At 39.8% G+C, this 18,827-nt stretch overlaps 2 protein-coding genes across 6 annotated transcripts in view; one reads left to right on the plus strand and one right to left on the minus strand.

Moving 5' to 3' along the window:
* kmt2e (lysine (K)-specific methyltransferase 2E) overlaps positions 1–7,133 on the plus strand; it is a 50,648-nt gene extending 43,515 nt beyond the window's left edge. The window contains 10 exon segments of the mRNA XM_067428426.1: positions 2–25; positions 117–149; positions 152–207; positions 209–340; positions 980–1,036; positions 1,130–1,597; positions 1,733–1,962; positions 2,144–2,226; positions 4,136–4,218; positions 4,332–7,133. Coding sequence (XP_067284527.1) covers positions 2–25; positions 117–149; positions 152–207; positions 209–340; positions 980–1,036; positions 1,130–1,597; positions 1,733–1,962; positions 2,144–2,226; positions 4,136–4,218; positions 4,332–5,381 — 2,216 coding nt within the window. The 3' untranslated portion in view covers positions 5,382–7,133.
* A 3,265-nt stretch (positions 7,134–10,398) lies between these two features.
* The window catches only part of lhfpl3 (LHFPL tetraspan subfamily member 3), a 59,689-nt gene continuing 51,260 nt past the window's right edge, over positions 10,399–18,827 (minus strand). For all 5 annotated transcript variants that reach the window (XM_067427072.1, XM_067427070.1, XM_067427069.1 and 2 more), the window contains 3 exons: positions 14,236–14,466; positions 12,252–12,285; positions 10,399–11,670 (listed from right to left, as the gene is read on the minus strand). In XM_067427072.1, the coding sequence (XP_067283173.1) occupies positions 12,269–12,285; positions 14,236–14,466 (248 nt within the window). In that variant the 3' untranslated portion in view covers positions 10,399–11,670; positions 12,252–12,268. The remainder of the gene's footprint in view (positions 11,671–12,251; positions 12,286–14,235; positions 14,467–18,827) is intronic.

Raw genomic sequence — 18,827 nt, forward strand, 5'->3', positions numbered from 1 at the left:
CTCAATGGCAGTTGCTCACTACCAGGTGGGTCAACAGTCCTTTTCCAACTGCTAATTAATTTTCTTAAAGCTTGTCTAAAGCCGTTTTCAATCTTACTCTGTCCATGTGCTTGCAGAGTTGCCTACCCCGTTGAAGAAAAGGCGCTTATGTCACTCGATCCCTGTATGTCAGAGACTTCCACCCCATACGGGTCTCCTTGTGCCACCCGACCCGAACAGAGTCACAGAAGCACCAGGCACACCCCTGCTGCTAGCCACGCCTCCTCGACTACGATCAGAGGAACCCAGTACTGAGCCCTCAACACCCTTGCAGATTCCCAACCACCCTCTGCCACAAGAGGTAAGACCACATTTGCAAAGTTGTTGACTTTCAGTGGCCAGTGTTGTACATATGCCTGAAATTTCAATAACAATACAATCTTGATTTATAGAAATGTATAGAATGAAAATAATTCAAGTTGAACTTGAAATGTTTAATTATTAGATATTTTATGAGTGTAATCTCTGTAAAATGATTCTTAAGCATTTAAAACCTAATTTACCCTTGTGGACAGTGCTCTGGCATATAGCACAGTCAACCCAAGTTCAAGTCCCAGCTAGAGGTCCTTTTCTGATCCTGTTCCCCTCTCTCCTCCCATTGCTTCCTGTCTCTTCTACACTTTTCTATCCAAAAAAAAAGCCAACAATATAACTTAATATAAACCTAATCTAGTAATCGTGAGTGAGAAGTAGTAGAAATGTTTTCCCCAATATTCCCCCAAAATATTGAAAACAGAAACCTTATGAATTATGCAATGACAAAGTTCATAGTTAATTGAACTGACACAAGAGGGCGCTAACACTTTTGCTATTGGCCAAGTGGGCACAGTTATTACCAGTGCCAATGGTCATAAAATGATTGGTCACTTCTGGCCAATTGATTTAAGGCATTATTTTGGTGAAAGGCAACAAAATGATCAAGAAATCTCTAAATCTTCAGAGCGAATCGTCTATGGACAGCTCTCCAGATGGTAGCAGGAGGCCCAGTACACAAGATGTAAGTTCACTACTTAAATATCCTATACCTGCTACATATGTATTTAGTTGCAATTATCATCACCGCATCTAACACATCTTGTTTTTTTGTCAGGTTGAGCGACCTCCTTCGCTGTTGGCATCTCCCACCGTGAGAAATTCGGGCTCTGATACGGCTCCACAGGAGTCTACAAAACCTATGGGTTCACTGAGTCCTCAGCCCTCCCATGCTGAGCCACAGGATGCTGTAGTAGATGAAGGCATGGAGGTTGATGGTGGTGGTTCAGAAGCTGCCTCGGCACCGGAGACACCAGTCTCCTCTTACCCTCCTTGGATGAAGAGTCCAGACCGAGGTGGCCTCTCGTTTTCTCCAGTGAACTCTAATCTGAGAGACCTCACCCCTTCTCACACCTTGGAGATTGGGGCGTACAGGCCAAGAAATTCAACCTCCGCTGGCCCCTTCAGTGAAGCGGCACCCTTCTATCCCTGCAACGAGGAAGCAAGTGGCGTGACCTTTACCCGCTCATTGAGTGGGGATGGCACAGGGGAGGGAGGGGCTGCAAAGAACCCACAGAAGAAAAAGGTATGTGTTAAAGCCTTACCCCCCCCCCCCCCCCCCCCCCCATAAACTGTAAAATTAAAATGTATTTGTCAAAATATTATGTATGCCACTTGTTCAAGTTATTAATTTACTGTACCCATCTTCATGTGCTTTTAGGTCTCTCTCCTGGAGTATAGGAAACGTCAGCGTGAGGCACGGCGAAGTGGCTCTAAGGGAGAGTGTGGATCCCCTGTTTCCACAGCACCACCAGTAGACGTTTTCCCTGTCGCTGTGGAAATGGCCTTTGAACCACCTGCTCCTGCAACAACACCAACCCCCAAGACCCCTCAGCCTAGCGAGGAGCCAGACGCCCCACCTCAGGGGGAGAGAGACGGAGAAGGCCAGTGGTATGTCCCTAAAGAATTTCTGTTTCTTGACAATAAGCTCTGTATATAAACTATGTTTCACTACAGATTTGTTTGGATTAAAACTTAGTTGTTTTTTTTTACTTTTGCACATCTATGGAGGAATCCAGCAAAAGTTGCAGTTCAGAATTATTGATTTAAAATGATGACATTTCATTTACAGGACATCTTCCACATCAGTCGAGCAGGCCAGAGAGCGAGGCTACCACAGGGCCTTGTTGTTGAGTGACCATCGCAAGGACGTAGGTAAGAACAACCCTGGAAATATGTTGAATTGTGATTTTCCAGGTTTGGATTACTCATGGTAATTATTATCCTGGTGAAAACATGAACAAACAAGCTGCAGTTAGAGCGTTCTCCATTTAAGAAATGCTGCTTAATTGAAAGTGTCGTTCAGCCAGTCTGTGTTTCTTCACAAGCTGCTTAGGCTGTTTGCTGCGACTAAATCTGCGATTAAGCCTCCTCAGTGATAAATCCAAACATTGATCTCCACGATATTGTTTGCAATTGTGATCGCTGAGTAAATGCATTTGCGTAACCTTGGTGTGGCAATGCATCTTTTTTGCTCTTGTTTTAATAATAAAACCTTAATGTAATTTGGAATTACTATTAGTAATTGTTTTAATTTAAGATAAGTTTCTTTTACCAGTTTTTATAATGTAGCTGACAGAGTGTGTTTATTTATATGTTAAATAGTCTATAATAAATTAGTAGGCTAGGTAAAATAAACCACGAGAATGATTCAACATTTGCTTGATTTATGCCTATAAGTGAAAGTGCAATAATTATGATGAAATGTACAAACAGAATTCCCAAATAACATTCATTGTGTTTTGTAATTTTGAGCTAAATCATGATAATCAATTTAACCATTATGCAGAAGGACGAAAATGACTAAACAAAAGCAGAACAAGGTTGATTTGATAAAGACTAAAAGTAAATCTGACACTGGACAAAGACTAAATAAAAAAATAGCTAATGGAATTAACACTACTGCAGACTTACCTTCCAACCTTTCTAACACACCTGCCTTTAATTTTCAAATGACTGAACACTGGTTGTTTCTCAATTCCAAGAATGCAAAGAACGGGCTTGCTTTCTCGTGGAGACCGGTCTTGCCAGGCGACCTTGAAAGAACGAACTTGGAAGGACACGAGGACACAGAACGCATCCTTGTGAGAATTGAGATGGGCTGCGATCTTGTTGTTCAACTGACCGTCCTAGAATGTTATAAGTAGCAGCCAATGCACAATAAATACAACATCACAAACAAATGTCACAGCCTTAAAAAAATGTTGTATAATCATAGACATTGTTTTCATATAATTATATATATTTTTATTTTACCCTATGTATTTTTAATGAAAATGAGTAGCCTATGTTATATGCTTTGTCAACGTTAAGATTCTTTTTAATATGCTAATAAAAATACTGCAGGCTTTCTTCAGGTTATCGCTTTATTAAAATTAAGCAAAACAAATGGACAGATGTTTACTTTCACGAGCCAAGAAGTTTAAGAAGTTTAAAGCTTATGGGCTTCTGTACGTTGACCGCTTGCAGCATCTTCTGGGATTTCTAACGGCTTGATTCTCTCAAGTATGCATTCGATGAATATTCAATATCAAAAACACATCCAGCTAATTTCATGCGTCCCCTGCGCTCTTGAAGTATTGGAGTTAAACTTTGACGGTTGATGACGTAGTACAAGGGTGCAAGATTGCGTAAGAACACATTGAGAAACAGCCACTGAGTTTAGCTGGTTCAGGTGTGTTTGATTTGGGATTTGGGTCTGCAGGATGGTGGCTTTTCAGGAAAAGGGTTGGAGACCCTTGTTGTATCCAATAATAATTACAGGAGTATTTAATCCTGCTTCTAGAAGACCACCTTCCTGCAGAGTTGAACTGCAACTCTAATTAAACACTGAAACAGGTAATCAGTGTTTTTAGAATTACTATAAACTTCCAGGCAGGTGTGCTGGAGCAGGTTGGAGCTAAACTCTGTAAGAACGTGTCCCTCCAGGAGCAAGATTTGACACCATTTAGTTATCCCAAACGATTGGAGAAATCATGGAAATGTATTGATCAAAAGTTGTGGGAACTCTGGTAAGATCTTCTATGTTCTTTCTTTGAATTAAATGCCTACTTTATTTTTTCAGACAGTGGGGAGTCAGAGGGTGGCGACTCCCAGGTGAAGGAATGTCCTTCTCCCAAAAGCTGCAAGAGCCCCTCAACACATGCAGTAAGAGTTTGCTTCTCTCTACGATATTTTTGATCTTGGCAACATCATGGGATTTCTCAATCAGCAATTTTGTTATCCTAAACCACCTTTTTTTGTTGTTGTTGTTTTTACAGCCTTGTTCTCCAGCCCCCCAGACTGTGTCTCGCCCATCCAAGGAGGAAGATGGTGAAGCACCGCCTCGTGGTCCTGCTCAGCCTCAGCCTCAGGCACTGTCCGTCCAGCAGTCCAGCACCAAGACGCCGAGCTCTAAACCAGCTGCTCTAACGGCCAGCAAGCTCCACTGCGGGCCCTCCAGCACCTCACAGAGTCACTACGCCGGACCTTCGCTCATGCACTCTCCCAAAGCGCAACCCCAAGGTTCACCTTACCGTGGTCAGCGAACGTTCCTGACAACTCAGCCTCAGAACCAGCCTCAACCACAGGCTACATCTGGTCCGGGCAGTTTCCCTCAGTATAACCCCCAAAATGCCCCACCTCCACCACCTCCTCCTCCCCCAGCTCCACCCACCTCTGCTCCTTACTTCCCAGCTCAGCCTACTGCTGCTGCTGCACCTTTTCCTACGTTCAAGCCTGCTGTGGCCTCACCTTTTCCTCCTGGTTCCCAACCTCTCCTGCAGCCCCATCATGCATTGCATTACCAAAGCAGTGCTGCCCCTCCCCCACCGCCCCCTCCTCCTCCTCCTCACCCGCAGCCCGGCCCCACCTTGCTGCATGTCAATCTGCAACCTCCTTCGATGCAGCAGCATCAACTCCTCCTGACCTCCGCCCCACCTCCTCCACCACCGCCACCTCCTCAGGGACAGAGTTCCCAGCAGCCTCCACCTAATAGTGGCACGCTCCTGTCAATCAAACAAGGACCACACCCGCCCCTTCCACCCCCTCCTCCTGCTCCATCCAGTAACGCACCACACCCCTTCCAGAACATTGGTGGCTTTCAGACCACTCTACTTCACCAGTCGGCACCAGCCAACCCCTCAGTAACCCCTTCCACCTATCAACAAACTGTATTACCCCCTCCGCCTCCACCCCCTCCTCAACAAACTCCTCCCACACAAACCCCGCCCAATTCGAGTGTCTCGCAAATCGCTGGCGGTAACAGAGGACCTACCCCTTCATCCGCCCCCTTCCACAGCAGCGGCTACTTGGGCACAGGATGGCACTGACCACACCCACTTAACCTCGCCCCTAGAAAAACTTGCTCAGAGAGGGGCGGATCTACATTGTGTAACATAGGCAACACAGCACCACTGTAAATATTTTCTATGTACCTTTTCACAAAGGATAATGAAAACCGTTGGGGGTGGGGGGAAAGGGTACATTTTAAAAAGAAAAACAAGAAATGCAGAACTGTAAAAGTAGACTTTGTGTAAAAGATGATGGTTAATGAACCCTGGTGCTCATCACTTACCCAGAATCCCCCACACCTCTCTCCTTCCCATAACCTTGTACTGCCATCCTGTCTTTTCCAGACGTCTGTTTTTTACTTTCAATGTTTTTATTGATTTTAATCGCTTTTTCTGGTCTCTTCCTGTTGGATCCTTCCTCTATCCTCCCAGTGCAATGCAATGCAATGGGACATTCCAATTTCCTCCTTAGCTTTCCCTACTCTTCCCGTCTCTCACTGTTTTTTCACTCATCAGTTATTTGTTTTATCTAGTGGCTCATTATATAGCAAAAAGGTTTTGTATAGAGAAAAAATACAGAATTATTATTTTTTTTATTCCTCCATGTAACAAAAATATCTGTGCACCGCTGCAGAAATTCAGAGGAGACCTTTCCGATAGGCCGCTTCACTGCCGAGGAGACTGCACTTGTGTGAATGAGCGAGTCTGTGTGCATGAGTGTCTGTTTTTAAACGGAAGGGAGCGTGTATGCTTGCATGCTGCCCGCATCCGTGTGCATATTTGAACTGCACGCGAGAGGCGGAAGGCAAATAAGACACAGACAGATGCGTGCTGTTCTCTGTGGCAGCTTTAGAAAGAGAGGTCCTTCCTGTAGGGGTAAGCGGTTTATTTTTGAATATCAATGGTTATTTGTAGAAAGTGTAATTTAATGTATAGGTGGTTACTCCAGCTTTCTCCAGAAACAGTTGTAAATATTGGCTTCTTTTCTTTTCTATGCTTGTATAATTCGCTCCCATCCCCATTTTGGAATATGGTTGTAAATACAAGCGCTCTTGACAAAAACGCTGAATGTTTCTGTGACTGTAGCACTATTTTTATTTCTTCCTCTCTGGTTTATTTTTTTTACTGTTTGTGTGTGTGAGTGTATGTGTGTGTGAAGGACAGAGGCTCACAGACACAGCACTGGTTGGCTCTTCATGGTTCATTATAATAAATCACTGTAATGACAGTTTTATACCAACTAAATTGTGTTGTGTTTTACTGGGGTGGGAAAGTGGGTGATGTGTATATGTCCCTAATGGGAGTTTTTCTTTCACCATGAAGGTCTCGGGATGAAGATGCTGCAATGAAGGTTTGAAGATCAGTCTGCTGTTGCTGTGACTTTTCTAAAGGTTTCTATTTATTAACCACTATTGATGTTTGTCTTTGTAAATCTAAGTCTAAAGTTGCTTTTTTTAGTCATTATGGATGCTTCAAATAAACTGTTTTTGCTTAGATCAAGCAGAACAAAGGCAAAGAGGTAATATGACCAGTCAAGCAGAGTTAAGAAGCCCAATCGGAATGAAGAAAGAAAGATTACATGAACAATCGGAACAAAGGCAGAGAGGTTAGATGACCAATCAGCATCAAGCCAGAGGTTTATAACATTGTGCACAACATTGTTGTCCTTCTAAGGTTTGCTGTGGTGAAGATTGAGCAGCTGTCAGGTCAGTATTACCTAAGGGGATTCTATAGGGATGTGCTAGAGATTGCAATGAACTAAGATGAGTGAGTTTTTTTATTGATTATAAAAGGGAGTGCTATCTTGTCACTTTATATTTCAATAAATTAGATTCATGCATTTAAACAAGTGTCACATCAATCATCCAGTTGTGTTTTTAAGGTAGTAAATATATAATTGGTTGTAAATAAGTCTTTGTTTGGATTGGTATTTCGTTTTATAATAATAATGTATAACGTATAACAAAAAATGTATATTTTTTATTCATAATCGACACAAAAGCCTGTATTTTATGCAAGGCTGTTTTTAATTTGTATATTATGATCAAACAAATATATTGTATATTTTGTATAAACCGTATATATATTGCAAGACTAACAAGGAATTGAGGCTGTTCAAATAAAGGCCCCAGTATACTCACAGCGAAGCTCCTTTTCGTTCTTCGTTTAGGGGTAAAATGTTTGCAGCGTTATACAGTAAGCAAACATCCTGTTGCCACCCATGTTGCTGAGAGAGCCATTTAGATGAATATGAAAATATATGCTGCACACTTTCTTCTCATTATCTAAATAAATACACAACAAAAATGACAGCAGTGAGAAAGAGCAGTTAAAGGTGCCCTAGAATGAAAAATTGAATTAACCTTGCCATAGTGAAATAATAAGAGTTCACTACATGGACATCACATACTGTGTGTCTCAAACACCGTTGCCTCCTACTTATGTAAATCTCGTGCATGAAAAACATGACGGAAAAATAAGTAATTCTCAACACAAGGCCAACCGTGACGCAATCGTTGGGTATGTTTCTGCATGCTTGTATTTCAGAGTACATCATAGTCACTGCGTTGCCTACATTGTGACTAACATTATATAAACATGCAATATCGTTGACAAAAAAAAGACGAGTCTAAAATCACTAGTTTTGGTTTTGTCTGAGGGAATGAAAAGCATTCGTGCAGTTGCCAGATTTCAGTCATTTAAAAAGCAGAGCTTTTCTGTGAAAAGAACACATACACTATCCGGTGTTTTACCTAAACATGTACAATCTGGCAACCATATGCACGCAAGCTCTCTCTTGTGCGCGGATGATCTGAAAACATCAATAAACAAGTAGGCTATATTTTATTAATCAGTCGGTCTGTGTTCTGTCAGGACTCACGAGCTGAACTGCTGTGCTGTGAGCGGCTGAAATAAGCCAATCAGAGCAGAGCTGAACATTAATATCAATGACTCTTTCAAAAAAGGCAAAAACAGAGCATTACATCCTAGGGACAATTTCTAGGGTTGTAAATGAACCTGTAAAACTGTATCTGGGCAATTTTTGCCCTTAAATAAGCCACATACCCTCTATGTAGATATCAGAGAACAATTTAACATACTGTTTCAAATCATTCTAGGGCACTTTTAAGAAAACGGCATGCAGTTTTGCGATGTGGATATTTGCACGGGCACTGCAATTCAACACTCAATTCGGTAAAGTCACGTAATGTTTATTTATAAAACTCAAACCTACCTATTATATCATCTCCATGAACCATTGGTAGCTCGATAGCTTTCTTTTTCTAGAAAGTTCTTTGGCAAACTGTTTCGCATGAAACAAACCTCTTTTTGGCTTGATTTTGTTTGAAATGTCACACCAGTTCTGTCTTCGAATTTTGCTTGAAGTATAGGCCAGTGTAGTGCAGGCCAGGGGTCAGGCACGTGCACAGAAAGCCCCAAATTGTTGCTCAAGCACCTGCCTTTTTAGTTTCTGACTAAATAAGTGCTCTTTTTGCAAGACATTTTTATTTTATATTTAAATTCAGCACATGGCGTCAATTCTTAACTAAGCATGTGCCCGAAAACTGCATTTAAATGTAGGGTAGGTCAATTCAGACTAGGCTAGCAATAGCAAGCTAGCTTTGAAAGCGCAATATCCCACCCTCCATTCAATGTGTCTTCAAAGCCCCACTCCTCCTCCAAAAATACATGAACGTGCACAGCCAGAGCAGAGTCTGCAAAGCGTGACGAGATGAGCAACTGCTTTAAATTACTTCATGTCTCAAAGCATGAGGTAATTGGCCGAATGCAATGATTTTGATATAAAAAAAAATGGTCCTGAGAAAATATACTTTTGTTATGAATTGATATCAGGATATGAAGAGAGTTTCAACCAGTATAACACAAAATGTGTTATATTGGATAAAAACATAGCCTATCCTACCTTTACGTTATAATTGCGTGAGACTGTATAAGCCCCTGTTCTTACCCATCTTCCTCCCTATCTTCTACGTTACTCGTCACAAGCCCCCATGCAAATTGAGCAAACCACAATTAAAACATAGAGCACATCCTTACTTAGGCAATAGCCCTCGATTAAGCTTTACAAGCTAGAGAGTCTGGCATTGGTGTAAAATAGCATTGTGCAGGATCGGAAATGCCCCCAAAATGGATAAAAATGCCACAAAATTCGGATGTGAATTGTTACTGTACAAGATTGTTTTATATCATATGATATAGTTGAGCAATGTCATACAAGGAAAAGTGCAGTTTTCCCAAATCTCAGTGCGATTGCAAATGTGAAACTTTGAATACAAGTTCAATAAACAAGCATTTGAAATTCATTAAAATATTTAAACACACTGTCGTTTTTGACTTTTTCCGCTCTATTTTACCAATGATAATAGTTCCCAACATGTTTTGTTCCTAAATGATTCCGTCATTTGAATGAATCGTGAATCACCGATTCTTTGACTCGTTTAAGACTTCTCACCACTTACTGGTGGTTTTAGTTTTATAGAAATGCATCATGTATAGAAAAATATTTTAACGTTTACAACATTTCATAAGCCTACAAAATTTTACATTTAAAACACTAATCGCATATCATTACCCATGCAACTGTATTTGCAGTGTAAATGCATCTAAATAAAAATATTTATAGTAATAATAAATAGTAATTTCTGTAGTCAATGCACAACATCGATTTTTCTCGTTTAGCAATTCCAGCATAATTCCAACAATTGACATAGCTATTCATTTTAAAGATGTTCTACAGTATGAACTTAACACATTTTAATGGTAATTATGAAAGGGGTGCGGCATTGCCAGGGGTGTCCAACCCTGCTCCTGAAGGGAGCCCAAAACACACTTGCCTGGAAGTTTCTAGCAATCCTGAAGACCTTGATTGTCTGGTCCAGGTGTGTTCAATTACAATATGAGCTAAACTCTACAGGATAGTGGCCCTTAGGAGCAGAATTGGACACCCCTGATCTAGTGCGACAAAAGTAAGATAAATGCTGCCGCTTGTTCTTTACAACAATTCTCAGAATAAAATATCTTTAGCAACACTGTCTTGACTTTAGTCTGTAGAGGTAAAATCTTTATTCATTGATGTGGGTGAATTGTCTTTAATGAACTTGTATAACTAATACATTTGAATGGTGTATTTACATCATTTTCTACGTACAACATCCGACAAGACAGACACCCAATAAATTAAAGCGAAACAATTTCTTTCTTTCACTTTTCTTACCCTTCAGAACTTCATCCAGTATCATCCAAACTCTTCAGCTGTCCAAGAAGGAAGGGAGTGGTTCCTGTGTGTGTTTGCTTTTGGAAACCACATCCTCCAGGTTTTCTCATGACATTTTCTTACTGATTGGCGTTCGTTTATCTTGGTGGGACAGAATGACTATACCAAGAGTACAAAACGGTACCAGCTGAGAACATCATAATTATGGCACACATAACTATACAGCACCAACACTGCCGAGAAGTAAATATCGAATTAGAGACATACAGAAATTCAACATATACACTCAATACATAATACTTAAAACACTCTCCTACTTCTGTATATACTTGGCTTGTGCACAGTAACTAATGGCAGAGATGTCTGCCCCTAATTTTGACACTTATTTTTTTTAAATATATATTAACAGTGAACTCTCACCTTCTGTTTACATACCCCTTTAAACAATGTTGGATAGCGCTGTGACATAATTGTACATGTGAAACCCGATAAGTGATCACTTGCAGGTAAACTGGCTCTTGAGTAAAGTGGTCATGATTCAGTGTCGCTTTTTTGCCCAGGGGTGACAGAGAGAAATACTAACAGGCTAGGAATGTCTGTGTTGCAGCTTTGTGCTGGAGTGTATCCCACAATTCAAGCCTGTGAATGTTTTCTTCTATATTAGTATACTTAGAGAATTCAGTCAAATAGAACATTGATTCTTAAGTCCCAAAATATTAACATTATTGTAACGCAGGCCTGAAGAAGAGGACACAAAGTGAAATAAATAACTTTTTAATTATTATTATTAATCCAAGTCAACGGTGCTTCTAAACGCTGCATTAGCTGCCCTATCATGTTAGTAGCACAGAACATGGTAAATCAAACTAGGGTAGGGGTTTGTTGAGAAGCAATTCCAGGCAGTGAAGTGAAAAGAAGGGATATGGACAGAAAAGCAGTGAGTTCCCAACTCCATTCACCCTGTGTGCATCCTTCGCTTTAAGGTTGTTGTTTTTTTCAAACCGTTGCAGTCAGGCTTCCTTCCCTCAGGATGATGGGTAAAGCTGGATTGTGATTTCACATAATGATTTTTCTTAAACGAGACAGAAACACCTGGAAACAGATAAAAGGGATGTTTTAATGTAAATTCACAGCAATATATTTGAGAAATGTAAAAATGGAAATTCTGTAATTTACTCAGCAACGTGGTTCCAAACCTGAATGATTTTTTCCTCCTTTTGTGGAACCATTTTTATCTATACAGTGAGATTATATGGGGTACCTATTGACTTTAATCCAACAAAGCAATTAATATTGCGTCGTTTCATGGTGGTCTTTAAAGGGATAGTTCACCCCAAAAAAAATTATTCTGTCATTTTTACTCACCCTCAAGTTGTTCCAAACCTGCATGGATTTCTTTTTTTCTGCTGAACACAACATTTTGAAGAATATTGACCCCATTGACTTCCATAGTAGAAAAAAAAAATACTATGAAAGTCAATGGGACTTGTCAACTCTTTGGTTACTCACATTCTTCAAAAGTGTTCAGCCGAAGAAAGAGATTCATATAGGTATGGAACAACTTTGAAGGGTTACTTCAGCAATTTAGCATATAGCTTTGTATAAGCAGAAACCCTGGAGTATATTTGAATGATCATAATCATGAAGTATCCCTTAAAATAATGAAGACTTACCTGAGTGTATCTGGCATCTATGCATTTCCACTCTCTGTTGAGTAAAAAAGGAGAAGTCCGTCAAAATTATATGTCAATTCTAAATCACGGCTTAAATCCATAGAGTAATTCCCAAATTCAGCAGGGGAAATCTGTATTTGTTGATGAATACATTAAATAGACCCTTTCTTTGTTATTTTCTTACATAGCCAACTGGGGGGGAAATGTAACCAGTAATGTCCACTAGATGGCACCAACACCATCATGTGCCATCACAAAATATGCCATTACAGATTTCATTTCTGCAGAATTAAGGAGAATCAAATTGCTCATTCATCATTATCCCTTAATCACCAATTGCAGTGTACAACTCCTTGGTTTCATAAAACCTTAGCACATCTATGTTTCCCTATAATTACCTTAAATTAATATATAAATATAATACATTTTTTTAAATTGACAAATAAAGTTTTCAAAACGAATGTAATGCATATTTTTGAGTCATGAACAATGTGTTTAAACATGTTTCAGCTGTAAAATAATATTTGAAAGTGTTTATTTTTAATTTTTAATTTCCTAAATTAAAAATGTATGAAACCTAAAATTATAATATTTTTTTTAAATTATCAAGACAACATTGTAAATGGTTTTCGTAGTCTGTTCATTTGTTTGGACAGTTGCAACACCTAACATTTGGAGGCTTAAAAAAAAAAAAAGTTATATACCGGTATATATATATATATATATATATATATATATATATATATATATATATATATATATATAGTGTGTGTGTGTGTCATGTCATTGACTCACTCATATATAAAATAATTGTGATATGGACCAGGGCTTCCTGGAAAAGGAGTCCCTTCTTTCATTTAACTTCATTATATAAAGCTTTTTATAGTCCATATCCATAAACGGCGTTTCGTTCCAGGTGTGGTGTTCTGCATAGCATGAGTTCCAGCTGATGCTGTGCCTGTGATTAATATGGACGGGCTGACAGCAAGCTGTGTAAACAGTCATTAGTAATTCATGGCTGGGTCCAGAGCCCCAGGCTTCAATTAACCCTTGTCTACTCTAAATTCTACCTTTCTATCTTTTCCTCTTCTTAGCGCTTCTTCTCATATCTCATTCGTTTTCACAGCCCTATCATCTGATTCTCTCCTTAATGACCATCGCTCTGTCTTATTTTCTCAGGTTGGTCTGCCCTCGATTGATCTGGCTCTGTCTTTTAATGAATGGATTGGACCGACTGGCACAACAGCTGCACGTTATCATTTATGAGGAGAAATGGTGAATCTAGTTTGTAATTCTCAATTTAAGTAAATGATACCTTTTCTGATTGTAATTAAATCATGTAATGTATGTGTATCTAAAATACACATAAATTAGCCAAGCCATCTCTGCATTATTTTACACTGAGAAGTTTGATTTATAAACTTCTGCTTCATTTTCCCCTTTTTTTCTTGTTGTTTAAAAATCTTTTGCAATTGAACCTTACATTTTTAACCCCTGCTGCCTCAGCTTTGAGGCTAATCAATATGCCTGTGTACACTTAAAAGTTTACAAAATTATCAGATACTTTTTCCTGTGAAACAGACCACAGATATTGATGAGATCATTTTTTTGCAGGGATGTATACACATTTTGGTCCAATACAGCTGACACTGATACCACCGGTAACCGGCTAACAATAGCAAGTAGAAAATCATGGTCCTAAAAAGCGATAATGCTTGGATTTCACAACCAAATAGTGTTTTCGCCAAAGGCACAACTGTCAAGTGTTTATTTCCCCCAGAATTTGAATGCAACTAAGTCTAATCCAAATTAGTTTTGAATGGGAAAAATTAGTGGTGTATAACCTCATATTGTCCAACACTTTCATTTATGTTGGACAATAACAGGTTACACCCAAATTGTGACTCAATTTGACAGAGATACCTCTGAAATGCAAATAAATCCCATCTCCCATGAGTCAACACAGACAAAATGTTAATCTTACTGTCTCCCAGCAGCTCCTCGGACATGAGTCCATCCTGCCTGTTGCCCAAAACAAAGGCCAGGAAAGAGAGAATAAGGGCGTCCAGGATCCCCATAATGGCCAGGATGTATGCCCAGCGCACTGAGCATGCTCCGATGGTGTATTTGTCCGTCCCTTCTCCACACATCCTCTTTACCTCATCAGCATCCCAGCCATCAGGATATATCATGCAGCCCAACACCAGACACGTACCTGAAAGAGAGAGAAGGAGAGAGAGAGCAGGCATTGTGAGTCATCCAGGTAAAGAAAAGTTCTATGGATTTAATCAACTGCAGAGTTTCTGTATTCAAACGATAAGATGGCAATTCTAGAATGTAAGCCGGGGAATAAAATGAGCTCCGATGAAAGAAGTCATGGAAGTTTTGTTTGTTCCACTATGCCATGGCTGACGGCTGAGATGAATGAGGAGAGATGTAGCAGTAATACTGTGCGAGCCCCCGATTTATATTCACATACATACACACTAGGGATGCAACAATGCAGTTAGCCCACGGTTCAATACAAACCTAGGTTTTTAACCACGGTCTTTCGGTTCGTTTTTTTTTTGCTATTCTATTTTTAGGTGACAGGAACAGAAAAATGTTAAGGAGATTTTTTATTTTTTAGTGCAATACTCTTTCTTTATTAGACTTGAAAACCCTTACTTAAACTTACAACTTTACCTAAAATCCCTTGTACACATTCCCAGTGTATTGTATAATATAAAATAAATATATATAAAGATTTACAGTGGCAGCTCAGAGATGTACAGTAGCATTTAAGTATGAAATTGAATGAATAAATGTAGGTTAAAATTAAAACTACATAGTCTTCAATATACAACATTTATTAAAAGCTTCTGTATTAAAGGTTTTTTTTATTTTTATATTAACATCATTTTAGAGCTGAACTGTCCCTTTAAGGACACGCGTTCACTTGGCTGCTGCTGTCAATTGAAGACCTGCTCACATCTCATGTTTAGACGCACACAATTTTACTTTCATTTTAGACATAAGTTAACCGACTGTGTTTATATGTTACCCTTGTGTGTATTTGACAGTATTAGCGTAGTAATCACGTGTGTTTGACAGACGTTTAGTGCGCGCGCTCAATGCAAAACAGTGCATGCATTGAACATTTCATTCGCGTGCATGAAATGTTTAACTGGCAAGGCTTTATAACGCGGGTAAACACCCTTAGCTTTAGCGCATATGATTGGATATTTGCTCATATCAGCACGTAGACTCACCGGCACACTCAAACAGAGCCGAAATAAACTGAGAGGAATATTTCAAACGGAGAGAAATGGAAATGATTAATTAAGTGCAAAACCGGAAGAAAAAAAAACGGAATTCACCAGAGCGTATTGAACCGTGAGTGCCGTACCGAACGGTTCAATATTATATTGAGTCTTGTGACATCCCTAATACACACAAAGCTCACTGCCCGCTGCTATGAGTAATGTTTGCAACACTTGAACACCATACAAATTTGCAAAAGTAACTTGATAGTTTGTTTTCTAAAGAAAATGCAAGGGATTCTTGTCAGTGTAAAACTGTTATGGGTGGTGACAATGCCTTGGTTGTTTGGGTGTTCTAGTGGTTGCTTACTGGCCCAAGTAAAAAATCTCGACTTAATGGTCTCCATGATATTCTGGTCCCTAGATTTGGCTCATGTACTTTCTTTAGTGCAAATCCAGGGGATTTTATAGTCTGCCCACCAAAAAATGAGTCTGATTCCTCGTCCACCATCCTTCTCTTCCTGCTTCAAAGGATGAAAATTCTGTCATCATTTACTCACCCTCAAGTTGTTCCATACCAGTATGAATGAGTTATTTTGTTAAGCACAAAAGAAGATATTTTGAAGAATGTTGGTAACCTAACATTTAATGGGCAACCATTGACTTCCATAGTAAATGTTGACAGAATGTAATTTTTTGGGGGGTGAACTATCCCTTTTAAAGTAATAAAGACTCACTAAAATAAGTCTGATTATTATCCACCATTGTCCTCAGAGTCTTGCTTCAGAGTGTTGAATCGGGTGTGTTTAAATAGGAAGAGTTTAAACTGTTGTAATGTTGATGTGCCGCCAGTACCAGGGTTGGGAAACACTTGTCTAGCCACAGTTTGTGACAGGTCATGAGTTACATTACCCCTTCCATTACTACGTATATCACAGAACAAGCAATAGATCTGATCTCAGCTGTGGGGTACCTACATCATCCCTGATAAATTGAGATGGAAAACTGTATCTTTCAGGAGTATCAGACAGGGCCTATTCATGGTAAATCATGGAAGACATTGTGCTCAAAAGGTGAATACTGCATGTGCCAGATTTGATGCATTGATAGTGTTCTGCAGGTATAATCCATTACACAAGAGGAATCATTTATAATGCCATCAGGGCTTCTCTTCGGTTACAAGACAAAAGACTTTTAGCTGCAGTCAGTTCTCACCAGTTTTGAAAAATGCTATAAAAGTGGGCGTGGTTTAGCGGCAGAGTGCAGGGGAAGAGGGGAGACCGACAGCACAGCAACGGCTTCTGATTCAGACAGTTTTATTTCACTTTCATTAAAAGCATCACAGCTTCCCACAAATGCACGCTGCAAACGTTACAGGCAACACAATATACACATGGATTTGTAAGCTCAATTTCACAAATCCATATAGGCTGTGACAACTATAATTCAATGTACAATTTAATGCAAAGCCATTCGCAATTTGTTCTCTGATTTGAAAAATATATGTGAACACGCTGTTGTATAACTTTGGTAACTTTTTGAGGCTTATTTTGTGGAATTTTTATTTGCCGGTTGGTCGGTTAAATAGCCTCAAAGAGCAGTTACACTCACAGTGCAGACGAATTGCATTTGTACAAAGATTTAGGATCTATTGGAGAGAACGTAGGCAATGCAGACACTCATACAAAGTGGGAAAGTTTTTTACCTCATTTTTGATCCATTAATGCATCTTTCACTTACTGTATGCAATCTCACATTTTGAAAGCGGCGCTGCGTCAGTCAGTGGAAAATGTCTATCAACCGATGTTGTTATGAATAATTAAGCACGTGCTGACTCATGAATTAAGCACACGCAAGACATTCAGTCTCATACTATAAAGCGCCGAAGCCTATGACGTTGACATGAAGATGAATCTAAACCAGGAAGTTGAAAATAGAGCAAAAAGGCTTAAAATTAACTAGTTGGCTCCCACATTCAAAACAAACCGATGCTAACATTGTTTTCCATGATTTTCAATACACATACTTCTGTTAAAATCTCAGAAAAATTGGTTTAGGGTGACCCTTTAAGGTGCGTTCATGCCATAGACTGTAAAAAAAAAAATGGACGTAGTGTCCTTGACGTCACCTATAGGATTCTGAAGTGCAGTTTTGAAGCGCAAAGTAGAGATGAGCTGGCCGTTGCCATCTTTGCAGAGCATCATCGTGGATCACATCCGGATAACAAAAAATGGACAAAGAGGCGGGACATGAGTGGAGCTGAGGTGATGACTAACAGACAGCGGATAAATGGCTATCCAACAGTCAATCAAAGTGACTGCGCCCTTAATTATGCACTACTTTAAGGCTTTATATAATGTAAACAAATGAGTTAAAAAAAAAAAAATTCACCCCCCTCACAGTTGTCATTAAAGGCAAAATTAGACGTATAGACCAAAACCACAATTTGTACCAGGCTGTAAACATGTTTTTTCTGCTGTAAAGTTGGGCATTTTAACATGGAGCTCAATGAAATTCTGCTCCCTTCTGGAGCCGGTCCCTAGTGGCCAGTCGAGGAATTGCAGTTTAAGTTACTTCCGTATTGGCTTCTAGAAAAACTGCAGGAGGTTGCCGCTTGGTTCATGCCATAGACTGTAAAACAAGATGGACGATGGCCCTTCACTATCTTTCATTGTAGAAAAGTATGAAGCCCCCAATATCCAAATATGGCGCAAGCGCCCACACTCCATAAACACACATTATCCGACCAACTCATTATGTCGGTGTGAAATAAATAGTTATGGAAATGATCTCCCCCCGAAAATCCTGATTAAAAATAGAGACACGTTGGCTTCACTTTTCAGGATGTGTGCGGCGCACTTGGTTGGTGCACAGCCATTTTCAGATCTCTCCATAGATGTTCAAGTCTGGGCTCTGGCTAGGCCACTCAAGGACATTCACAGAGTTGTCCCATAGCCACTCCTTTGTTATCTTGGCTGTGTGTTTAGGGTTGTTGTCCTGTTGGAAGATGAACTTTCACCCCAGTCCAGGTCCAGAGAGCTCTGGGGCAGATTTTCATAAAGGATGTCTTAGTACATTGGAACATTCATCTTTCCCTTGATCCTGACTAGTCTCCCAGTTCATGCTGCGGAAAAACATCCCCACAGCATGATGCTGCCACAAACATGCTTCACTGTAAGGATGGTATTGGCCTGGTATTGGATGGTATTGATGAGCGGTGCCTAGTATCCTCCAGACAAGATGCTTATCATTCAGGTCAAAGTGTTCAATCTTTGTTTCATCGGACCAGAGAATTTTGTTTCTCATGGTCTGAGAGTCCTTCAGGTGCCTTTTG

This window comes from Pseudorasbora parva, chromosome 20, assembly GCF_024679245.1.
Source record: "Pseudorasbora parva isolate DD20220531a chromosome 20, ASM2467924v1, whole genome shotgun sequence".
In the NCBI taxonomy this organism is placed as follows: domain Eukaryota; kingdom Metazoa; phylum Chordata; class Actinopteri; order Cypriniformes; family Gobionidae; genus Pseudorasbora; species Pseudorasbora parva.